The 26,369-nt window shown below is 39.6% G+C and overlaps 1 protein-coding gene across 1 annotated transcript in view; it reads right to left on the bottom strand.

Annotated features, from left to right (window-relative positions):
- Positions 1-945: 945 nt before the first annotated feature.
- NRG1 (neuregulin 1) overlaps positions 946-26,369 on the bottom strand; it is a 990,734-nt gene continuing 965,310 nt past the window's right edge. The window contains exons 8-13 of the mRNA XM_044681476.1: positions 21,598-21,621; positions 16,106-16,208; positions 12,291-12,417; positions 8,067-8,197; positions 5,335-5,541; positions 946-1,660 (exon numbers count right to left, since the gene is read on the bottom strand). Coding sequence (XP_044537411.1) covers positions 988-1,660; positions 5,335-5,541; positions 8,067-8,197; positions 12,291-12,417; positions 16,106-16,208; positions 21,598-21,621 — 1,265 coding nt within the window. The 3' untranslated portion in view covers positions 946-987. The remainder of the gene's footprint in view (positions 1,661-5,334; positions 5,542-8,066; positions 8,198-12,290; positions 12,418-16,105; positions 16,209-21,597; positions 21,622-26,369) is intronic.

Consider the following 26,369-nt stretch of genomic DNA (forward strand, 5'->3'; position numbering starts at 1 on the left):
GACTTTCTGTTCCTTAGTGCCCCCCTCCCTTTCAGGCTGAGAAGCTATCACCAATTTTCAATTTGGTATAAAAATACAGGTCAAAAAGTTTATATTTTATTGTTTAGGGTTTGGTTTTTGATTGCTCAAGTTGCTTCTTCATTTCCCCAGAAATTGAGAGCAAGTGTGAGCAAATATGCTTATCAAGGATTTGCTTCACCTTGATGGGCAACAAGACCCCATTCCTTAAAAAATGAGAAGAGACATTGCTCTCTGTGGAAAGGAAGGAAGGAAGGAAGGAAGGAAGGAAGGAAGGAAAAAGGGAGGGAATAGTTCCTAGTAAGAACAAGAAGCTTCCTTCTGAATAATATTGATTTGTTTATGTTTTAAATGATAGAATTCCTTCCTGTCTTTGAATGTAATTTGATGCAGTTTTCTCCTATAATTCTTAGTAACATGCTGCTGGACCTACTATTATTTCCATGCTCAGTAAAGCAAGCCTTTGGCCAACAAAATGGACAGAACTCATTGTAGATCCTGATAGCAAAGAAAACTTTCTATGAAAGGAAGATTGTTCTTGGACAGGTGAACCAATACAAGTCTTACTCAGGCTCTGACTATACGCCAAAGGAGGGACAGTGGTAAGTCTTATGGATCCTACATCCATTCAACATGATGATGCAATGTACAAGAAGCCAGGAAAACTGACCATGGGAAATTTTGCAGAAATACTGTGGAACAGCAGTCACTGTAACTGGACAAACTCGCTCTCAACATAACAACAGAACATAAAGGCACCATTGATATCTTTCTCATTTTTAAATACTGTAAAAAATTGCTACATATGGCACATAACACATTTTTACATACATAGATTTAATTTATAAAAGTTTTTCCTGTTTTCTATTTGCAGAACTGCTAAAATAAAATAAATTGTTTAATTTAAGGTGGAATACTTCATTATATAAAATAAAGTTTTACACGTGAATCTATGTGTTTATTTAAGTTTTATACAGCGATAGGGTCTTGATTAGCTATTACACTGGACAACCTGGCCTGGAATTCCTCCTGGGTAGAATAGCGGCTGGTTGGGTTAGTCCTACTGTCAGCCAGGCGGAAGGCAGGGGCTGACTCTAAGCCAGCTGCCATCGGCGTCTGTATACTCAGGAAAGGTGTATTTTCGCCTATTCTTTCATCTTCTGTTTCACTTTCCGAGTTACTACTCTCAGAGCTTGTGTCGCTGTCCATTTCCAACCTGTTAGAAATATGGCCATCAGGCTTTGTTCTTTTGGCCCGCCGGCTGTTGACGAGTTTCTTTGTGGGCTCTTGCGCTGGCTCATACTCTTGGGTGGTCTCATACTCCTGGGTAGTCTCATACTCCTCATCCTCCACGATCCTTAAGGGGCTAGGGGGTAGACTATTGCTCTCATGGACTGGGTTGTGGTGAAAGGAGTTGAACTGTTGGGGGTGATGATCATATTTCTTCTCCCGAAGTCGTGGAGGTGTCACCAGAAGCAGAGGCCGCTCTTCTTCCACCAAAGGGCTGACTGCCACAGATGGCATGGAGACTGTCAAGCTTGATATGGGTGGAGACATTTCAGAAGGAGGTGACTTAGGGGAGCTTGGCATGTAGAAGTCTACGGGTGACATGCGAGCTGGGGTAGTCATTGCTGATACATATCTGTAAGAACACAAACACTCCAGTAAATACAGAGGGATTAAATATGGACAGAAGGGTTTGGGGAAAACTTGGAAAATGGTGATTTTGATCATTAGTTACTTGAGAACAAAGCAATTCTATTTACTTTTCAGTTTTTCAAACATCGGGATTACACGTGTTGGGTAGAGTAGTGGCCAGAGATCAAGCTATCCTCCCAATATACAAGGAATGAACATTTTAAAATCTTATACTCAAATAAAAAATTCTGTACTATTTACTTATCTGCATACACAATGTATTCCCCAGTAAAACATAAGCTTCTAGAGTAAAAGAACTGGTTTTGTTTCGCCTCTCTACTTCTAGCACTCAGCATAGAGATTTGTACATAACAGAATATTTACTAAACATTTATCCAATGGAATCACAATCAAAGCAACTGGGTCTAAACACTCAGTAAGACATTTCAAATTTTATATTGAAGCAGAATTAAATTGGGGAAAGAGAGGCATGATGAGAAGTATTCTGAAATGGGTAACAGTCTCAGTACACCATTCCGAGAGGCAAGCCTTATAAGAGAAATGGGCTATAGGAGAAGTTCCTGAAAGTTAGGTCTGTTGCCTTCACACAGCTAGGAAGTTCTGCCTTATGTCCAAGGCTCATATCAAATGAGACAAAATGCAGAGTGCTTTGCAGAATGTAAAGGACTGCTAGCTATTAATAAGGATGTTGTTAAATGCCTTGTCCAAAGAGAAGGACAACACAGACCACCTTCAATGAGGGAAAATCTGGGTGCCACTCTGATGTGTTGGCATATTATATGATCAGAAATTGAAAGTTGGAAAAGACCTTAGGGGCCAGACCAAGTCCAAATTATCCATTTTACAATTGAGCATATTTGAGTGCTTAGAGATAAACCAGGGTCACCCAGACAGGAAATGGCAGAGGTAGGATTTGAATCTTAATTCACATTCACAACGATTTGACTCTATTCAGCATTATAATCGTATATATTTGTACTCAAAAGAAAGATGACATAATTGTACCCCTCAGTCCTAATAGCATTCTTGAGGTCCTTTGAGATATTCTGAGAATATATGCAGAATGTCCATGTATTTCTTGCCCTATAAGCTTTGTGAACCTAAAGAAAACTTCTCTCCTACATCACCCCTGTTATATCTCTGTACAAAGGAGGGAGAGCTCTGTTGAGTTTTTTTCTATTGCACTGATTTAAGTTCAACCTATCTATTGCCAAATGGTGACAACATGGTACATGCATAGGAGCTTTTCTTTCATTTCCACACCAAAGAGTGTAATTGGCACTTGCACCAGAAATCTCGCTCTGTCTCTGGAATGGGTAAGCATACAATCAAAGATCATAGGGCAGCCTGCAAGCCCAAAGGGTGTGATCATGGGTACTTCGGTAGGCAGGAAAAGAAACCTTGTTCCATTCCTACATGGTATGTCTTGAGTCAGATGGAGGGGAATATGAGATTGAATGAGAGTATCTAAGCTCAGAACTTGGGTCATCAAGGAAAGTACTTGAAAACTGAGGTTCCATATTCTTTACCTTTTAAGATAATAACATGAAAATATATGGCACGATTCAAAATTCTGCCAGTATTTAAAACAACTTTAGGTTACTTGCAAATGTTCCATTTGAAACGACCAACAAATGACATGAGAAGCCGTCCAGGTAACCAGTATAAGGGAAAGACTGTCCATTTGAGCATGAAGTATGGCATCATGTGAACAGGGGTGATGGCCAAAAGAGTTGTTGAATATGGATCCAGGTAAGTGCATGAAAAAGGAAGAGCAGTGAGAAGAATAAGGATGCTACTGTAACCATAAACCTCTATGTTGTGAGGAAGGCATTATTTTAAGGAATGACTCATATAAAAGGTATTTTTGAAATTGCTGCCTTGAAAATAAGATCAGAAAGGAGAGCAGATCACTTTGAGAGTAGTGAGGGTTCACAACAAGGATGGAACACAGGAGCTCTGGGATCAGTGGCTAGCATCAGATAAAGATTATCCATTCAACCATGATAAGCACATGAGAAAACCTATAGCCCTGATGAAGATAGAAGCCCATTCTAGAAGAAAGATCAGAGATCAGCATAAGAGAAATAACACTGGGTGGATTCAATCAGGTCTGAAGTCCTAGAACTAGCAAGCTCATATAGTAGAAGCAGCTGGGTTGTGTGGTGGATAGTACTTAAATGTGGAGGCAGGAAGACCTGGTTTCAAATCTTGTCTCAGATTCTTAATAGCTGTGTAACTTTGAGCAGACCATTTAACCTCTATCTGCCTCAGTTTCCTCAACTACAAAATAAGGATAATATTAGCCCCTATCTCTCAGAGTTTTCTTGAGGATCAAATGAAAAATTTGTAAAGTGTTTTGCCAACCTCTTACTATTATATGAAGCATTTTTACGAGATCAAACTATGAAGCTTCTGAATAGAAGTGCCACTGTCCAATAAAGTCAAATATGGACCACTTTGGGCTAAGTCAACCTCCCAGTTTCTCTGATGTTTGGACAATCTTGCAGATTAGTTTGAGAAAGTAGAATTGTATCTTGAGTACTTTATGTCCAAAAGATGACATTATAAGTAATTTGGGAAAAGCGTTCCCCCTCCTCAGAGAAGAAAGGGTCTATTGAGAGCTACAAGACTTGGCCAACTGAGTAATAGATCAAAAGTGTTTTTCCGTGTCATGCAAATTCTGTTGCCTCCTTTCATGGCTCAACTTCCTTCTATTATCTAAAGACTGGAAGTCCTAAGCCACTGAAACCCAAGTATTCCCTGAGGGGTATCCTTGATGGGAGTGGTTAATATGATAGAAAGCTAGACCTGCAATAGTGCCTGTAAAGAATGAGTAATTAGATGAATGGCACAGACATCCTTTAGATTTCTTCAAACAGCTATGAGGCAAAGCCCAGGCAACTGTGGTCTCATGACTAGCCAATAGTCTCTACAATGATAATGGGGGAAACTCAGTGCTTTGAGGGCTACCCCACATAGAAAATCAGAGATGAAAAGATTCCATGTGGTTGGGGGATGAGTGGGAATGAGTAAGCTTTCTTTGGTTGAGGAACTGGGAAAGAGGAGACAGAGTTGTTCAAAGACAGAAGTGTTAAGGAAAGCATCAAGATGGAGAGAAGCCATTGGCTCAGCTCTAAAGTCTCCCTTATTTTAGGTCAGAGTTTACTTATGTCGGGGCAAAACTGCATATGGTTGCCAAAGAGAAAGGAAAACCACTTGTATGGATGAATGTTTGCTTGGTACATTGTCAAGGGAACACTTGTTTAAGTATAAATTGCACTCGATGGGCTCTGGCATCCTTTTCTACTCAGAGATTCTTTGATTCTCTAACCTAGGTTTAAGTTCCAGTTCTACCAGTTCTTTGCTGTGGGACCTTGGGTCAGTTACTTTTCACTGGACATCACTTTTCCCAGCTGAGTTGGAGCAAATGGTCTCTAAGGTTCCTCCTCTACCTATATGACTCCATGCTAGTTCTACTAAAGGAATCAGTGCATGGAGGCAGAAGAAACAGCTTTATCTAATAATGGGGCAGCATGCACCTCCTGGCTCTCATTACTGCTACCCAGGAAGTGCCCTTCAATGAGACAGTGGGTTCTTACTGTGATTCTCTTACGGGGGTTCTCCTTTGCAGGTAGCTTTGCCCTTCTGTTTTACCTTTCACTGTGAGGAGAGTCTCGGTAGGAATCAGGGGTCTCTCTGGCATGCCTGAGGAAGCTGTTACATTCTCGGGGACCTCCCATGCCATTAAGACGTCCTCTAGGCCCCCCAGCTGGGCTGGTGTGCCTACTGTTTTCTATGGAGGAAATGACGAGCACAGAGTGGCTTTCAGAGATGATGCTTTCTGTGTGTCCATTACTCCAGCTACGGGGAAGAAAAGAACAAACATTTAGTGGAGAAAGCAGACTTTCAAATGACAGACAAGGGAAAAAAAATCATGTGCAATCGTTTGATACTTCTTTCAAAATCCCAGGACCCTTGACCCCCTTGCTAATACTCGGCTCTCCAGTGAAATTCAGAATAAAGTGGATTTGGCCTGCCTGAACGAATCAAGGGTGTGGGACAGGAGGGTCAATATCTGGGTTCCAAAAAGACTCTGTTACTATCATAACATAACATCTCATATTGACATGATACTTTTGTCACAAAAAAAGTTCCATGTTTTAAATGAGGAAATTGAAGCTCTTAGTGGCTAAGTAGATGGAGCAGGGCACTGGACTTAATTCAGGAAGACTTGTGTTTCAATCCTAACCTCGAGGGGCAGGATCATGTTTTTAGTTTCTTTTATTTTTCCTTTCTTTGTCTCTCAGAGACTTAATGTAACACCTGGTGATTAGTAAGTACTTCATAACTCAGATACTTACTATGATCTTGAGCAAATCCCTAACTTAGTTTTCCCCCAATGAGGGGTCTGGAATCAATAGTGTTGAAGGTCCCTTCTAGCTCAAAATTGATGGTTCTATAATTTCATGAACATATCCACCATTACAGAGTTAGTCAATAACTGTTGAAGGATTTGAATTAAGTTCATGCTCCAGGTCCAGCATTCTTTCCAATAGACCTTGCTGCCTCTCCATATTCTCATCTTAGAGCACCATTTTGATTACAGTACCATACAGCTTTGAGTGACCCTCATCACCTACATTCAGAATTTCAGTATGCTCATAAAGAGTCAGAGTCCTAGAATGGATATTCAGGTGGCCTCTAGGATAGAGTGCTAGACTTGGAGTCTGGTAGGTTTGAGTTCAAATCCTGCCTCAAATACTTACTTGCTTTGTGACCTTAGAAAAGTCATTGACCTCTTTGAACCTCACTTTTCTCGTTTCTAAAATGAAGAAGATAATAGCACCTAATATATGGTTGTTGTGAGGTTCAAATGAGATAATAGTTTTGAAAGTGTTATGTATACCTTAAAGCACTAGCTAAGGCTCGTGATTGTGATTATTTTTATTGGAGTATTGGTGAATGCTCTTAAAGTTTCTACTGTTTCACTAATAAATTACTTTCTCTAAAGTCATAAACTAGAGGCATCACCAGGGGAATCCAACTGTCCCTGGTGCCAACTTCTAAGAGTAACCCCAAACCTGTAGAAATCTCTCCCCATATTTCTTGGTGGGACCTAAGCAGTAATGCTTGACCTCACATCTTCCAAAGCCCAGAGATATCCTCAGGGGTGATATTCCATCTTTTGAGACAGATCATATTCCCTCTGTGTTCCTTACAAGATTCTGTGGTCAAGAATTTAACAAGATCCCTGTGGTAAAGGAATAGACTTCAGTGACCTTTCATAGGGCACACAGACCTTGAATGACAGTAATGCTATCTTGAAGTTTGCAGCACTAGACTTGAAGTCAACAAGACCTGGGTTCAAATCATACCTTAGAACCTTACAAGTTGTGGGACCCATTTATTTGCTTGGGACTCGGTTTCCTTATCTATAAAATATAAGATGGAAAGGTTGGATTTAACTAATTCCAAGGTCCCTTCCAGCACTAAACTAATGATCTTTGATCCTATGAACCATATTCATACAACTAAAAATGGTCTATGAGTTTGAGTACTATTGGTCCAGTCTTTCAAGAACACAGTGCATTTGAAAAACTTGAATAAAAGAAACCAAGCCATATAACCTAGCCTCTCTGGTACCAGTACTTTGGTCCTGGACAAATAATCAAGACTTTAATCCCACCTAGTGGCTTCAATAGTGCTGTCCTTGGATTCAAGAAGACCTGTATTCAAATCCTGCTTCCAATATTTATTAGTTGTGTGACTCTGGGCAAGTTAATAAACTCTGAAAGCCTCAGTTTCCTCATCTCTAACATGAGCACAATAATGGAATTGACCTTTCAGACCTTTTATGAAGATCAAATGATATAACATAGGTAAAGCACTATGCAAACCTTAAAATGCTATAGAAATACTAGTAATAACAACAACCGTGACTACAACAACTCAGGTCTTGGACATTTCTTCAAGTTAAATTATATATTAGAACATTTCTCTTCCAGCTCAGGGTCAATGGGCATAAGATCTTGCATCAGTTGGATTTGTATCCAGGTTTTTATCCTTTCTTTCCCTTCATTATTCTATAAAATAAGGAGGTAGGACTACATGATATTTTTTAAGGTCTCATCTAGATCTAAATCTACAATTCTATGATTGGAGCAAAGAAATACAAGGAAAAAACACAGTGTCTAATGCCTATTTGGGTTTCAGGAACTGTAAAGGGTGAATACTCTCTATTAAAATAGAAAATGATGTTGTTAGCAGACCCTTGTGGGAGCAGGTTTTAGGGTTGTTTTTTGTTTTTGTGTTTGTTTTTTTCCCATAAAATCAACAGACACTTAAGGGCTGTCCAAAGGCTAAGTCATTTTGGTCAATCCTTATACCTGTGGCTGGGTGTCTGGGTGGCAGCCATAGAGTGATGAGCTGGTGAAGTGCAGTGACTAGCGGAGAATGATGTCTCTGTCTCTCGTTCAATGACATGTTCACTAGAGATGATGTTCTTGGATACGTACTGCTAGAAAGAGAAAGAGGAAACAAGTAGACATTTGGGATATATTTTTGGATTAATGGAATAAAAAAGAAACAACATTTTGAGTGCATACATTTCAGGAAGTAACTTAGAAATGTTATTAGACTTTATGTTAGTTTAATGTTTGCATCCTGCCTCTGATACTAACTAGTAGTGTGAAGGCTCTCTTTGCTTCCCATTTCCACTTGCTTACTCTTCCTCCTACTGCCACCATTCAGCAATCTGTCCTCTTTTGAAATTCACATTTTCAATTTCAGCCCCCAGTCCAGATCCTGATGGCTCCGATTTAATAATATTTTCTTTCCTTTCAGGGACTGGTCTACTGTTTTTCTTTCCACTTCCAACTCATGCCTTAATACTAAGAACTTCAACATTCATACTAATATTCCTTGAAATACTTTAACATCCCAATTCTTCAGTCTACTTAGTTCCCATGACCTATTCCTCAATTTCACCTCAGTTACAGAGATGATAGCATTCATGATTTTACCATCTAAAAGCATTCCACTTTCAAATTCATGAACTCCAAAATGAATTAATCTGATTATAATCTGTTATCATGTCATCTTTTCCAGAACATTTTGATCTCTATTTTTGTTTTTCACCTGCACTATTAGCCCTATTCTCACCCACCCCCTCTTTGATCTTTCACAAGACATCATTTCCACCTGGTTATATTTTCCTTCCTTTTGTACCTCCACACCTTGGTGAACTAGTTCAGTTCTACACCATCCTCCAGACTCAAAGATCTCACCACCTTGTCTATACTCAAATCCCACTTTGACAATCCCCATCCTTTGATTAGTCTGATCATCCACCTCTTTTCCTCCCAAATAGAGCTAGATATAATTACTAAATCATGCTGATTGGGTCTATTATAAATTTGTTACAAAATTTCAACATGTCCCTCACTGAAGAAAGGTAATTGTTTTAAGCCTTCCCAAATCCTATTCATCACAATAGCTTTTCTAAACCTTTTCCACCTTCTGAAGCCTACATCCTCATAGCTGAAGACCTTGCCTCATATTTTCCTGAAAAAAATTGAAGACTTTTTCCTAGTTTCTTTTTCTTTTCCTTATCTCATGTCACTCAGAAATCTTCCCCCAAAACTCCTACTTCATTACTATCTCTCAAGAGACTGATCCTCTATTTTCCATTTTTCCATATGTCCATTATTATTTATTCTGCTACATTCACAATTGACCTCATTCCAACCTCTATTTTCCAGTAGATTTCCCTCTCTATCATGTTCACACTTTTCCTAATTATTAACCTCTCCCTATCTACTGGTTTCTTCCCTGCAGTTTAAAATCAGTTCTCTTATTAAACAATTCTAATGGCCCTTTATCTCTCCTCATCCTTTTTGGCATCTCTTTATTCTTTATCATTGTGTATCTAACTACTGCAGCCTTCTTTGCTGGCTCTTCATCCACTGAGGGTGGTCTCCAAGGCTCTATCCTCCTCTGTTTTCTGTTCTTACTCTCCACTATTTCACTTGATGATCTCATCAGCTCCCAAAGGTCTAATTATCATTTCTATGCAGATGATCTCTGGATCTATATATCCAGTCCTAGTTTCTCTGTATAGTAAGACATTCCCAATTGCCCTTTGGATATTTCAAATGGGATTTCCCATAAGCATCACAGTCAATATGTCACAAACAAAATTCATGATCTTTTCCCCTTTCCAAGTTTTCCTATTACTATCGAGTGTACTGTCATTTCCCCAGTGACCTGCATTTGCAACTTCAATGTCATCCTCAACTCTTCACTCACATTTACTCCTTTAATTGCATTTAATGACAATTTTTGTTTCTCTTCACAACCTACATCATACATGTCTCCTCACCCCTCATTCAGCCACAGCCTCAATTTAAGTCCTCATCACTTCCTGTCTGGACTACTACAATAGCCCTTTAAAGGTCTACTTCTCACTCCAATCCATCCTCTGCTCAGTGAGTATAGTGATTTTTTTTTAACCATGTCACTCCTCTATCAACTTCTATGAGCTCCTCTTAACTCTTGGCTTAAGTATAAAGTCCTCTGTATGACACTTTCCTCCCCCCACCCCTGCAGTTTATGATCCAGATATAGCAGCCTTCTTGCTATACGGAACACAAGACACTTCATCTTCTGCCTCTAGGCATTTTTACTGGACATCCCTCATTGCTGAAATGCTCTTAAATCCTCATCTCTACCTTCTGGCCTCCCTGATTTCCTTCCAAAATACTCAAACTTTATCTTCTGCAAGAGTCCTTTTGGCATCTAACCAGCTGCTGGTACCTTTCCTCTGGGATTATTTTTTTTTCTTTTTGAATATATGCCTTCGGTACCCATTTATCTAAATGTTTTCTCCTCCATTAGAATGTAAATTTCTTGAGGATGGGTACTAACTGTGCTTTTATCTTTCTTTGTATCTCTAGCATTGCACACAATCCCTGCACAGAGTATGTGCTTAGTAAATACTTGTTAATTGAGAACCCCTCTTTTCTACCTAATATATTGGTTTGGTGCATAAAACCAATAATCAGTTTATATTACTGTTCACAATAAAATTCATTGGTGAAATTACCCATCATTCACATTTGTATAGCTCCTTAATATCCATAACGTGAAGATCATCCCAATGTTATAAGTATAAGAACTGAGGGTTAGAAAACTCCAATCTAAGGTTATAGTCAATTATAGACAATATATAGTTATATATTATCTAGTCTCCTGACTCAAATTTTCAACTCTTTCCACTTTACTACTGCTGCTTCGCTTAGTGTTCCTGTTTTTTTTTTTCCTCCTGTGAAATCCAAATCTTAAGATCATCACTAAATGAGCTAGGCGGCTAGGTGGCACAGTGGATAAAGTTATTATTATTAACAGCTCATATTTTTGAAAACACTTTACAAATCTTGTCTCATTTTATCCTTCCAACAACTTTAGGGTATAGGTAACTATTATTTCCCTTATATTCAGATAAGGTAACTGAAGGAAACAGAGGCTGGCCTAGGTCCATATAGTAAATATGATGCAGGATTTGAACTCAGTTCTTCATGACTACAAATTCAATGCTCCAACTACTGTGGTACATAGCTTACCAAGCTTCATGTGCTGGACTTGGGAGTCAGGAAGCTTTGGATTTTTTCTTTTTTGAATCTTGTTTTGTTATATTTGATTAAAATAATAGCTAATATTTATATAGTGATTTAAGGTTTATAAAACCTTTTAATTATCTTATTTATGAAGTAGATGCTATTAATATATATAGATGAGAAAACTAAGGCTCAGAGAAGTTAAGTGACTTTCCTAGGGTTACACAGCTAGTAAATTGTCTGAGGCAGAAGTCAAGCATAAGTCTTCTTGACTCCATGACCTGTTTTCCATTCACTCTGCCACTTAACAGTAAGGGTTTGACTCCAGGAATGGAGAGGGAAGAGGGAGAGGGAGACAATTTGGATCATATAACTTCGGAAAACTTGTGTTTACTTTTATATTACATGTAATCGATAAAATAAAGTATCTTTGTAATTAAAAAAAAGAAAAAACCAGTAAGGGTTTGTAATCTTATGAGCAAAGGACCTAAAATTGTAGGAGATTCTTCTACCACTGACATGAAGTCTATGACCTATTAGATTTATCATTTGAAATTGCCGGAGGCACAGAGAGATTAAGTAATTTGTTTAGAACCATACTATGAATACATATCAGAGGTGGAATTTGAACCCAGGTCTCCCTGACTCCAAACACATGTTCTCCTCATGGCCAAGTGCCACAGGGTTATGGTTCTTTTCCTTCACCATTTTTTCAGATGAAAAAAGTAGGCAAGATGCTCAGGCACTCTACGAAAAGGAACAAAAACTTGACATTATTATCCAACCAGTGAATGAATCAAGCTGGAAGAGGAAACATGTTTGTGTTATCATAAACCAAAAGCACTTGAAAAAATGTTCTTGTTATTTCCTCCTGGAGCAATTCCATATTCCTGGAAGCTCTCATGATGAGTATAAACCCTGTAAAGAATTAACTCAAGGGTTAGCCTAGTTGGGCAGCATTCCTCATGATTTATTCTCAGAGCTCAGGAAACCTACATTGACCAGCTGCACATTCTCTGGGGGCGGGTTGGGGTGGTGAGGCCCATTGGCCATGTTCACCATGTTGTTGCGTTCTGAACGAAGGCTCTGGCGCAGCCGATCATGAAGCTTTTTCCTCTGCTTCCTGCACATGAAAGACAGAATTGAGTTTTAGTCAAAGGAGAAGCAAAGGGTCTTTCTCACTACGATCAAATCACTCTCCTATGTTAGGTATTTTAGCAGGTTCTTGTTTCTGTCAACCAGAGGTGTCAAATTAGGGAGGTAATCCCAGAAAATACAGGGCTTTGAAGACAGAAGCCTGAGGAGGTGGAGGTCTTCCCAAACCCTTCCATGATAAGGGGTATCTTTGAATGACAGGCATTCCTACTCACTAGGCTCTGACCAGTGGTATTGTGTCTTTTGGTACTGAGGTTCATGTGTTTGAATGCTAGACATAGGCTTATCTATGTTCACAAAGTCAGTAAGTGTCTGAGGCAGGATTTGAACTCATTTCTTCCTGATTCCAAGTCAAATGGACTAACCACTGTGCAATCCAGCTTACTAGACTCCAGATTTACTCAGAAAGTCTTGAGTTTTTTCTTTTCCTGTTTCTCGTGTTTGAGTAAAATAATATCTAGAATTTTTATGGAACTTGCTATCTGGGCAAATGACTTTCCTAACTTCATTATCCCTCGGTTTATGTGACTATATAATGGGAGGGCTTCCTCTAGATGACCTCTAAGGACACTTCCAGATATAAAGGACTCTTAGGCCAAGATGAAAAGATGGATACTGTTGCTACCATTCTTAGAAGGCTTTATCACAGACAAAACAGAACTCACAAATAATTTTTAAGGACAAATAAGTCTAATGGAAAGATGACAAATGAGGATGATTTCATTTATTTTATTATGGCAGATCAGATTATCTCGGAGAATTTCAGAGCTGGAATAGGTCTCAAATGCCAGCTACTCCAACTTGTACCCTAACAAGAATCCCCTCTACAACTCAAGAATAGGAATAAAGTTGATGTAAATTGGCAAATTTAGAAGAGAATGTTCATTTCTTCTATTATGCCCTATGAACTATGTCAACTCAACCTCTTAACCTCTCTGGGACTCCATTTCTTTATCTGTAAAATGATGGGGTTGAAATAGATGACTTTAGAAACTTTTCTGTTTCTAAATCTGTCCGCAAAGATTGCTTTCAAGCTCTAATCCACTGATGATTTTAATGCTGGGTTTTACTGGTTTCTCTATTATTGTTTTATCCCTTTCTTAGACTGTGAGTTGCCTGAAGGCAGGGTCTTATCTAAAAGACCTTTTTCTCAGATACTTAGCTAGCACACACAAAAAATATAGTTCTTTCTTTCTTTCTCTCTCTCTCTCTCTCTCTCTCTCTGTCTGTCTCTGTCTCTCTCTGTCTCTGTCTCTGTCTCTGTCTCTCTCTCTCTCTTTCTCTCTCCTTCCCTCCCTCCCTCTCTTCTTCTCTCTTTATCTCTCTCTTCTTCCCCCTCTTCTTTTTCTCCCTCTCCTCTCTTTAAGAATGTGAAGTTGGGAGCAAAGGAGCATCTATGCCCTTACTATGACATGATGATACAAAATTGATCATTTTTTGTTCCTCAAAGTCATTTGCATCTGATTCAAGAATATTTTCCTCTCCAACAGCTGGCCTGACATCACTGAGGAAATCATTTCTAGGATGGAAAAAAGTGCTGCCAAAACAGCAATGCTGTTATGTAGCAGAAGGCCCCATGAATCTGATTGTATCTGAGTCTTGGAGGGAGTTATAGCACGGGGGCCCAGAAGGAAATCCATGTTTGTTAATAAGCATGTATGGGTGGAGGAGGACACAAAACTCAATGAAAATGATGTTCAGGGTTTTCCAAGCTTTGCAAAGGTTGCTTTCCAAGTCCTTCCACCCTATCTTTTCCCCTTATGATATTTGCTTTGCTCTCATCAGTCACACTTTAAGCAGCTGCACTGAAGACTTATTGAAGTAGAACTGGAAAACTTTGACATAGATTCCCGAAAATCATCTTAGTGGCAAGGTAATTTTTTTCCCCTCTCTTCATCTTTAATAGATGTGGAGCTTTGGCACTTAAGTACCTACTAGATATTTCTTACAGTTAAATATTCGTAAGTGATTATTTCCCATAGCATTAATTAATTCAGTACTAATTTAGTAAGCAGCCAACATTTGTATAATGTGTTTTGGGTTGTAAGGGGATAATAGAAGGCATTGATTCCAATCTTCTCCAGATGATTGAAGTACATAAAGTGAAAGTAATTTGTACATGGTCATATAGGTAAGCAGAGGCAATATTTGAACCCAATTCTGCTGATTCTAAGAACTCTATTTCAATTTTGCCATGGTGTCTCAGTCATAAAATGAATTGAGAGCATTAGACTTAGAAATAAAAGGTCTGAGTTTGAATCCTTCCTCTAACCATGCCTTTCCTAACTATGTGATCCTGAGCAAGATCTTTAACTTCTGTCTACCTTCATTTCTTCATCTTTTTCATCCTCTAAGAATTTCTCCAAGTCTAGATTCATGATTTTATGGTCACCCCATCAACACTTCTGTAATCTTTATCAATGAATAGAATACATTCACTAATGAAATTTGTGGCCTCCTAGAATTCAGCAAGGTTTAAGATTCATTAAAAATTCAAGGATATCAGCAATTCATAGCCTTAAGATCTCACCATGGCCTTCCAATCTAATCAATCCCTTCAGAAGAATTCCATCTATAATGTCCTGCTTCCATCAAGATATCTCCAATGATGGGGAGCCCATTACCTCCTTAGGCATCCCATTTCATAGTCCAGTGCCAATGGGATACTTTTTTAAACTCCTTTTTTGTTTCATGGACTCCTTTGGAAATATGGTAAAGCCTTTGGACCATATCAGAATAATATTTACATCAGAATACAAAAGAAATTGCTTCCATCAAAATAAATATGAAATTTTTCATCATTCAAGTTCACAAATCTTCTAATACCTAGTCAAAAGCCTTTAGTGGTCCATGCATCCCAAGTTAAGATCCCCTGCTTTAGGTCAGAGGAGATGAAGAAATAACTAAAGGAAAGGCAGTAGTCAAACTTTAGTACAGAGTGCTAACTTTGGAGTGAGAAAAGCCAAAGTTCAAATCCCAACTCTGGTATGTACTAGTTATTTGACATGAACTAGTTCAGTTCCGTTCCCTTTTAATTACCCAGGGAACTCTCTATGACTAAATTATAGAAGATCTGCTGATGTGCATCAGTACAGAGAGTTTTTACTTAGGGATTTTTTCCATATCCATGAAATGCTATGTCAGGAACAAAAACAAATAGCCTGGAGGAAACATAAAAGGATGGAATCTAGGAAGCCCTCTAAGTCATTTGTTTTCCCTCATGCTTCACCCTTATCTCATTGTTGTGGTCAGCAGGACCATTCTGAATGAGAATAGCTGATGCCATCTCAGTGTTGACAAACTTAATCTCATCCTCTGTCTGATTCTCTGTGTTTGTATATGTGCATGTTTCAAAATCTTTGTGGTCACCTCTTGGAGAGGGTTGAGTCAGTAGCAATCAGCTGGCTATGTTCATGGCTATCATGAAATACTTCAAGGAGGTGTCATTTCTTGGTGCAGACACTCCTTTCCCTCCATACTGGATCTTTATAAATCTGAATGATTCAGAGCCAGAAAAACAAGGAGAAATAAAGGCAGCCAACAACAATCTCTTGCTACAGGGTGGGTAGTGGGCCCTGGTTCTCTTCCCAAGGATCTCTCTGCCTCTTACCCATCTGTATTAATGATAGAGAAAGTCAAGGAAGAAGAAAGTTTACTTGGTTTTGCAGTAGGCCACCACACACATGATGCCAACCACTAGAAGGGCAATACAGATGCCAGTGATGGTCAACACTCTTTTCTGGTAGAGTTCCTCAGCTTCTGGAAAGGGGCACAAGAAGAACATGTTACCAGGTATACTCTGAATCCTTAAAAAGCAAACACACTAAACATATGGCATGCTACATGGTACCACCTCTACTCACAACATGGGAACAGGAAAAAACAAACATGGCACCCAGTCACAGAGAATAACTTCAGCATATGGTGCCATTCAAAACCAAAATATTCAATAAGAAAATTCCATTTAGACAAAACTACAAATATATTTAGGGATTATTTTAAAGAAGCCAAATACAGATATTGTAAATATGATATACAATGTTAGATTAAGGAAAAAACACACAATTGTAAATTTTTGGTTTTGCTTGTTACTCTTGCAAAGACAGCTGGAATAATCATTAGGACAATGACCAGGGACTGCCTGGATCCCTCTGACTTTTCCTTATTCCCAGGGACCTTCCTTACATTCCAGCGGGCTTTACAAAAAAAAAAAAACATTTTAATCAATAAAAGATGAAAAGAAAACAAAGGACAAACTAAAAAACATTTGCAAACATAAGCTTGGCTTGTAGTTACCAAAGGCAATGAGGCAAGACCCTGTGATTTCAAGGGCAAGATCGAATGGAAGGAAAACTAAAACAGCCTCACTTTGAGCCCTGAAGCATTATATCAGAGAAAATGCAGTGCATCAATGACTTCTAACCTAGAAAGAGCAGACTGGGCCAAAATGCCAGCTTGTTTTTATAGGGACTACTCTTTGGTCTTCCCTCATCTCTGCTATGGAGATATTTAATCATTAGAAAGAAATCATCAACATGAGTCATGCTTGTCTTAGAATGGACCACATAATCCACATAATACACTTGGAAAAATACTCCTGAGTGCTGAAATATCCAAGTGTGACTCTCCCAGCTCAGATGTGGAGACCTTCCTGGGCCTTAAGGGAACCTGATCTCCAAATCAGGAATGCTGCACAATAGAAATGGAATGAGGGTACAACTGTAGGTGGGTTATATCCTACTTCTTTGAAGGAATGAATGAACCCTTGGTCAGACTCGGGTTCAGCCCTTCACAAGATGGAGAGTTTATTTAACAGTGGCCTGTATCTCAAAGGAACTGAGTATCCAACCAGATAAATTACAGTGATTAGAATATATTCACAAGAACATTCAAAAATAGAACACCATTGGTGTGTGTAATTACTGAGTCAAAGCTGGCGACTCATCTCCTTAATTAAGCTGGTCAACAACAAACCAGGGCATGTTGTAAAAACAAAATCCTTCACACAGCCCTTGACAAAATGCTATTCACCACCCCCTTCCATTTTTTTCTCTCCTTGTTGGAAAAGATGTTTGCAGAACATTTTTCCGAGAACAAATGAATTTTAATTTCTCTGATACAATGCATCTTATCATTATCCAGGGCATCTCTTACAAGCTGAGCTCATGGTCATCAAATTCCAGTTAACAGGCTAGGAACATTGTCAAACCCAATTAATATTAAGTCTGATTGTGAATAAGGAAAGGAGAAGTCTGGGTAAAAAAGATGAGAAGGCATCATAGATTAAACAACAAACAAAACAAAAAATAGTCTTGGAGTTGGAAACCAAAAGAAAAATTGAACATAGAGGCAGACAGACAGAAATATATAGAGAAAGGAGAGGAAAGGTGAGGGCAGGAGAGGGTTAAAGGTTAATATTAACACGTCAACTGTAGGCTTTTGCACAGCATGCTTCATACTGGGGGAAAACAACAGGAAAAGATGTCTGGAAAAAGGTGGAAATAAAGTTGGAAGGGATTTCCCATACAGCATAACTTCAAACTTGCCTAATGGGACCGGTGAGTGGTAATGGAGAAGGCAAGTGAGCAGTGAGAAAATGTGCAGTAGGCCAGAGGACCAAGAGGCATGGTTTCGCATTAGGTCCTTACTAAAGTAGCAGGGGAAATGCCAGCAGGCAATAATCATGGCTCATCCCGTCTTCTCTACTTCCCTTTCTGGGCCTGTCTGTCCATACTGCCAGTAAAGCAGGCTGGGAGCATACTGGCCTTCGGGGCCAGGTTGGGGCACTTTGTTCCATGAGTGAGCCCAACTCTAGTTACTTTTGGTCTTGATATCTGAGTCAGTTCTTCAGGATGCATCGTCGGGAAGCAAACCATTTCAACCCTTTTTGTCTCAAATACAAGGCAAGCCCTCTTGCCCACAACTTTTCTTCCTCTTTTCCCTTTTGAACTTTTTAAATGGATTGCCTATTGCTTCCTTTATTAGGATCTTTTGATCCCTCTAAAAGCAAGGAAGCCTTCCCTGTGAATTTGTTGCAAAATAGCCATCAGGAATGATGAAACAGTCAGTCTCCATTTGGGCATGAGCTGGACTCTTCCCCATAATTTTCTCACTAAAAACATTTCTTTGAAATGGGTAGGTGAACCTCTGTCTCATGACACTGATACCTCATTCCTGTTCTGTTCTCTATACCAATGGCTCAGTGTTGGTGTGAGACAAGTATAGGGAAAGGGATAATCCAGGAAAAGGGAAGTGATGATCTCATTGTACTCTGCCCCCATTACAACAAATTTTGAGTTTGATTTTCAGTGGTGGGAACCAAAGCTTGAACAAGACACTGAAAAATAAATGCTATCTAGTGTTAGGATCATCCGATTACAGTCTCATGGGATATCTGACCCTTGAACAAAGAATGGTTTACACAATTTTAAAATAAAATATTTTCGTATTTAAAGGTATAAAATATGATTCTTAGCTCTGGTCACACAAAACTAGACGTGGGGTAGGACTTGCCCATGGGCTATAGTTGGCAGATCCTTCTTCTAGAAGAGGACAAAACAGATAATGATGTATTCATGGCATTGAAGGACTGGTTGAAGGAAGTAGACGGGGTTAGCTTGGAGAAGAGAAGCCTCAGTGAGGACAAAGAAAAATTCTTAAAATCTTTCAAAGGCAGCCAGGTGGATGGCAGAGGGATTAGATTTGTTCTGCTAAGCCCCCAAGGACATATTTGAAAGTTACAGAGACAAATTTAGGTTTGAGGTCTATGAAAAATGGGGAGCAAAACAAATGTAAAAACTCAATTTCCTAACTAATAGAACTGTCCCAAAGTGGCATAGGCTATGTCAAAAAGTGGTGGCTTTCCTTTCTTTGGAGGTCTTTAGGTGAAGGCTGGATGCAGAAACACCTGTCAGGTTTATCATGCAGTAGATTATTTTCTCTTCTAGACTGGAATAGGTGGTTGCATCTTCCAACACTCAAATTCCGTGATTCCCTGTGGATAAAGGCTATCCAGACACACTTGGATTAACCAATAGAAGGGAGGCAGCTGTTAAAGAGAATGGTGTGAGCTTTCTTCAGTCTATCAACTTTCTCAGACACACACAATGTATCTTGTCCCAAAGTCGATTATTTGTGCTGTTTTCAATTTATATGACCAGCTGCATCACACAGCATTAATTGTGTTTTCTGGGATAGATTTGGCAGGAATTCAAAAACACTAAGGGAGAAAGCTACAGCAATATCTTCTATAAAGATTTGTTCATCCCTATGGATATGCTGTTATAGGTCAGCAGGGTAAGAACGAATCAGATGTGGAACTGAAAAAAAATACTATCAGTCTGATAGGCCAGGAGCTGATGGGCACATCCAGTCACCACTGCAGCCTCACCACTTGGCTCACTGAGCATTGAATCTGGTTGGCTCTGATCTGGCCTGAACTGGCCATCCTTCCATAGAGATGACCTCACTATTTTCTACTTTTAGATCCTATCCTTTAAGACTTGGGCTTTCTGGAGCTGACAGGAACACCAGTCTGGTAGAAGGTGGAGCCTTAAGGCAATAGAACAAAAATGGTTTTCTCTTGGATACCAGAAGAGCTGCCTCTCTCCTGTGGTCCTTTGCTGTAAATGCTGATTGGGTTATCTTGTGTTTGATTGCCCTAGACTGGATTGGATGGACTTCGTGTGGTCATTAAAATCCTCCCAGGAAGAGGGCTCTCTCCATTGTGGGATGGTTAGCCCCCAGAGGATGAGAGACCTTGAAAAAGGTTAGTTTTCCTTTAGAGAGGATGCTGGATATTTGTCTGTGATCCTTGACAAGCAAAATTTCATTTGCATGAAGGATTTGTGGCAGATTCTTTTCAGCTTAGTTGATTATTGTTGTTGAATAATAGTGATGACAACAATAATAAGGCTCTTTATGTTTACTTGTGTGAAATGCCCAAGTCAAGCCTATGATGTCATACCTGGGGAAATACCTTTGTGAGTAGAGCTTCTCAGATGTAATCTCCACAAAGTTATGATGTGGCTTGGAGAAAAAGAAAGTAAGTCTATGCTTCATCAAAGTTAAGTTGTTACACTGGCATCCAACCAGGCTGATGCTATGGTTTTCATAGGCTGATATTAACCAGATAACTGCCCCATCCTTTACTCGTTTTATGGATCATGGACTTGATGTTTTGGGGGGCAGTGTCTTGCCCATTGGTAGCAATGGGAAAAATCAGAATTTGAACCCAGGGCCTCTGAATAGACTTAATCTCCTCTGTCACCCATTTCTCTGAAGGTTTGGGAACTCTGTATCTAGTCACCAATTGCTTTGTATTTAGCAATTAAATTGTCCTAAAAAAGAATTCAAGATTCTTTCTTCAAAGCTGGGGAAGGAGGTGGGAGAATCCTCTAGGATTTGTTGTTGAAATGACTTTTTGTGATACAAGATGTATTTGCAGGCAGTGGGTCTTATTGGCTTACATTAATTCATTTCACCAGAATGGCTTGTAAAATGGCTTCTATTTCATTAGTACAAATATTTTCAATGAAAATCTCAGCCAGCCATATTTGCAGAGAGTCAAAGAGCCTATTTTCTTTGTCCTTACTGAGAAGATAAGCCTGAATGACTCCAGTCCCTTGGACTTACTGAGGCATTATCTAATCCATACACATACTATGGTCTTTCCTCACAAAGGTCTGGGCTTCCTGCTGCAGGAATCGTTGTCTTTTCCTTTGGCTCCCAACATAAAGTGGACATAAGAGTGGGCTTCTAGAATCATTGCACTTGCAGGAGACCCCTTGGGCTCCTGGAACCCTGGAGATCTGATTACCTTGAAGACTGTAGGAATTTTTTCACAATAAATGGAATCTGTAGGCGAAACACTATGGTCAAGAAAGGAACTGGCAATGAGTTATGGGGATAATAGACCTAAAATGGTACCTGGGAAATGAGAGTGAGCTACCTTCACTAATATTCTAGTGTTGTGTCTAATAACTGAGGCCCCATAGAGACCACTGTTATAGCTGTATGATCCCTTCTAAAGCAAAAGGACATTGGTTAGGAATCAGAAGGAAGGGGAAGAAGGGGGAAAAGAGGGAGTCAAGTTCACAGGTGCTAAAATTTGCTCAAAGGCACTAAAAAAGGAATGATTGGTCCATACCCATAAATTCAATCCCAAGATGCTCTGCCAATGCAGAAAGTTGACAAAAAAAAAAGAAAGAAAAGGGACACAGTTTCAGAAAAGAGCAATATATGGTAGTCCAAAACAAAGTTACACGTCTGTTTGTTTGCACATGAAAATGGGACCAGTGGGGAAGGGTTCATGGAGCAGTGTTCATACAGGTGTCATCGAGGCTGAGTCTGTGAAAAACACTTCATCTACTGGAAAAGATTGACACCCATCATTATGTATAAGGTACATAAGGTGCCCTGCTTAACCCCTTAAAGCCTTCACTGATGTAGAAGCTAGGGTGTCAACTGTCTTAAGCTGGTAAAGACTTCAGTGATCAAGATCAAAATCCTCACTTAACACTAGGAGAAACTGAGGTCCAGAGAGGTTAAGTCACTTAGCCTGGTCATGCAGGTTAAGAGCTAAGGACTCAACTCTCTGTCTAACAATATCTTCTCCTATAGCATTATAAAGGTATCTGTCATATTTTGACCAGTTTTCAAGCTGTCTTGAGAACATGAAGTTTTGGGTTTTTTGGGGGGAGGGGAAGAAGGAAGGCCTTATTGGCTTACATTAATTCATTTCACAATGTATCTCCCCAACATCCCTTTATTCCTTAGTCAGAAGGCTTTGCTGCTTGAAGTTCCAGACTGGAATCAAGAGAACTGAGCTCTGTTTTGAATCTTACCATAGTGTTTCTAGGTGGCACTGTCCAAATTTCTATGCTCTTAGCCACTTCCTCTCTAAAATGGAACATTGTCCTCTCCATTTGAAAGGGATCTTAGGAGATCAACTGGGTCAGTTTCCCTTGTTTTAAAGAAGATGAAACAGACCTGAATAAGCAGTTTGGCTTTCCTTGGGTTATAGAGGTAGTAAGGAGCAGAGCAAAGATTTAGATGCCAAATTCAGAAATGTTCCCACTAATCTGTACTCCTTTGTCCCATTTATTTCCCTGAGCATCATATCTTCTCATTAAACACCTTAAAGGTTGGTACCATCATGGTTTGTTTGCCTTAATTCCATTGCTATGGCACAGTACTGTAGGATTCAGCTAACTGAACGATAATCTTTGTTCCTTCCCTGACTCCCTACCATCACCTCTACCATCACTTTATATGCTGCCAGGATAAATGTTTGCAAAATGTTAAACTTCTTAAAAGAAACTTGCACTTTGAGAAACCCTTAGGACATTAGCTCTTAGCATATGGCAGCAGTGAGGCTCAGAGAAAGGACTGACAGAAGGGAAAGAGAGCCCTTCTTTGGGACAACCAGTATTTGGATGATTCCTTCAAAAATTCAGGATGGCCTGAGCACCCTCAGCCTCAAAGAAGGAGATGACAGACAGAAGGGGACCTCCAAATGGCAAGTATCTCTTTTCTTTTTGGAAACCAAAAGATGTTGTACCCAAGATGTCATTACAGAGATACCTCGTGTAAGAGAAATCTTAGAGGTTTTGAAGGACTGGGGAACAGACACTGGAAAGGAGAGGTCTTTGAAGTGTGCTTCTCTTTTGTGCCCAATCACTGATTCTAAGTCTCAACTTGCTGGGGAAGCCTCTGTTTCATCATCTGTCATAGAGGAACAATAATCTCTGCTCTCTGTGCACAGGGATGTGTCAGTACTGAGGTTGTATCTGAGTGCCCAAAGTTGCTAATACCTTCCATCTGAAATGACTTTGTACTTAGCTTTGTCTCCTTTTGTTTAGATTTGGGACATGTTTGGTATTCTCTTATTTGTATGCATGTTGTTGGTCTCAGTAAGCTGTAAGCTCTCAGAGGGCAGGGACTGTCATCATTTTCATCTAGGTCCCTTCAGCACTTCCAAAAGTACTTGTAAAGTACATAGCAAGTGATGAACCATAGTTTGATAAATGAATGAATCTCTGAATGAGCTACAGAGAAAGGAGCTATTCTCATGAGTACAATTAGGATGGAGAAGGCATCCCTTGATCTAGCAGCCTCATATCTCTATGCTCAGGTTACCAGATACATTAGTGCCAACCTAGGCCCAAAGAAAGGCCAAAATAAGGCCTCCTCTAGTAGGCTACCATAAATCCCAGTCTTCAAAAATTCCTCTGAGTCTCACATTCATCCAATGATCTGGATTTCCCTAGATTCTAAGGAACTTTCAGAATTCAAAGGGAATGAGAGTTTAGAGGAAGGCAGGTGGGGGGGGGGCAAAATCAATAACCTCCCAGAGGAGGAAAGCCAGGGAGTCCCTTTAAAGCCTTGATGTTCAGTGTGTCACTGACTGATAATCAGAGTGATTTGAACTGAATTTCACTCAGATTCATCCTATGTCCTCTTCCCTCTGGGATACACTGGCTTGTTTAGACCCACTTTCAGGTACCCTTTGCTTCCTTATTGTATATAAATTTGGAAACATGAGGATGATCAGAATCCTTCTAAAGCGACTGTGATGGGGTCACCATTTCCCAATCCCATGCTCACCTCCTCCCGAACCAGTCAGGAAGACTTTAAGGGTTAAGCCAACATAAAACTAACATGATCTCTTTCCCAGAAAGTTGTTCCTGTGAGCCTCCATGAACACTGCTAATGACATCTATTAGTAGCATAGAAAGGTTGGTTAGGTCTGCAGTAAAATTACTGGCATGCCCATGCATATATGTAACTGTTTCTACACAGTATTAATACAAAGTCCACCAGTCATCACACTCATTTTTCCCCCACAGGAAGCCATGGTCAAACCAAGCAGCTTCCACTGCAAATGAGTCACTGGAAAATGACTACTTAGCTCTTATATGGACTCCTAACAAGGAAGCATGCATTACCCTCTTGTATCTTGACTACTTACTTGGCCATGCATCTATTTCTCCTGTTTTAATCCAAGGAAAAGAACCTTGGCTATTAATATCCTTGGACAAATAATCCGAGGAAAATTTCCTGTTAGGGGCAATCACCTCAGACCATTAATTATTTTCCAAAAATCAATTAACTGGTTAATAATTCAAATCTGTGGCATTTGATGGAACAGACTTCGAGTCCCATTGTTGCTGAACAGGGGTTGTCAGGCCAACTCTACTGGCAAGGTATGAGTCCCATATTTCAGAGCAATAGCAGCAATGAGGGAAATAGTAGCTAAAGTAGCTAACTTTATCCTGATTATACATTTCAGAATAATTTGTGTCCTTTAATTACTACCGTCACTTGTCTGCCTTTGTCTTTTCCTCCAGTGGAACATAATCTTATGTGACTGTTGTCTGGGGCATTCTTTGAGCCCCAGTGTTTAGCATGGGACTATATTTTTTAATTGAACTGAATGGTGCTCTGTAGCAACTCGTCCTTAACGGAAGTGACCCAGCATTTGTTCCCCCTAGTGACTGCCTTTATATGCTCAGACAGCCCCAGAATCCCCAAATGTCAATATCCCACCCTACGTGGTTAGATTCTATCTCTGTCGATGTTAAGGGCAGCCATTCCAATTGTGCCTATGGCTTGATCACTTACCTTGTGGACTGGTAGCCACAGTGGAGTTTGAATTGCTTTCACTTTCAATCAACTAGAGTGCCACTGAATTTGTGAAATGGGGAAGAGACTCTGCCTGTGACATTTACAAGGAAATGTATCCCTATCGCTCCCAGTCACACAAAGCATGGATAGTTCCCATGATTTAGGGACAATCTGCTGGCCTGAGAACCTTGTGAATGGGGGTGGGGAGACATACACACTTGGACCTATGCACCAAAAAGTGTTTGGTGAACAAATTGGGATTTTCTAGGAACCTGCTAAAACTACATTAAGTATTCATATTTTCAAGGACTTGCAAGACATAGATAGCATCATGTATAAAACAAGAGCAGATATGTTTGTTAGGAATATCCTTGATGGAGTGTATCCTATTATACCTAAGGGTCTATAATTTAGACTTTGTATTTCTTCACACTGGTGATCCATTCTCTCACAAAGGCCCTATTAATATGGACCAACCACTGAAATAGTCATTCATCTGCTGCTAGGAGCTCTTACAGCAATGAAAATCGCCCCCTCCTACAAGAGACACGGATTCAAATGTTGTCCACCTCTCATTTTGAAATATATGATGCTAAGCTATTCAAATAGGAAATCCATCAAGGGAAGCCATTTAGGCTGACTGAGTCGGGGCAATGCCATGTTCTTAAAAAAAAAAAAAAAAAAACAACACATGATATCATCCAACAAACAGTGAGTGAGGGGGCTGACCTGTCTGCTACTTAATCTTTTCCCCCTGCCATAACACTTACATTTCAAGGGTCAATTACTTCTGAAAGGGACCCATTCAAGAAAGACCTTCTTTCCTAAATGTCGGAACTTCTCAAATATAGACTGACTTCAGTCATGGGGCATGCCACATTAATTATATAAGAACGCAATGGTCTTTGGCAACTGAAAATGAAGCTTTTAAAATAGAGATTCCAAACTGGATCTGTTGGTTGACTTCAAACTTTGGTGGTGGTGGTGATAGTTTGCTTCATCTTTAACTTGAATATTTCTTTTATGCTACCCTCTCATGGATCCATGGCCAATTTTTTAAAACAATCATCACATGGGCAAAGTTCTTTTTTTTTCCCTGCAGCTTCCAATTCTTCTCCAAACACAAACCCACCAATAATTTAATCCTCTTTGTGTCAGCGGGGATGGTATGAGATATGAACGAAGGCTTTACATCAGAGGGAGTGAGAGAAGATCCAGTTTTTAAAGAAGCTTTCTGAATGGGTCCCAAAGATTTGAGTCTAACTAGGCTTCCTGTTCATTTCTCCTAATGAA

This window comes from Gracilinanus agilis, chromosome 6 (assembly GCF_016433145.1).
Source record: "Gracilinanus agilis isolate LMUSP501 chromosome 6, AgileGrace, whole genome shotgun sequence".
Taxonomy (NCBI): domain Eukaryota; kingdom Metazoa; phylum Chordata; class Mammalia; order Didelphimorphia; family Didelphidae; genus Gracilinanus; species Gracilinanus agilis.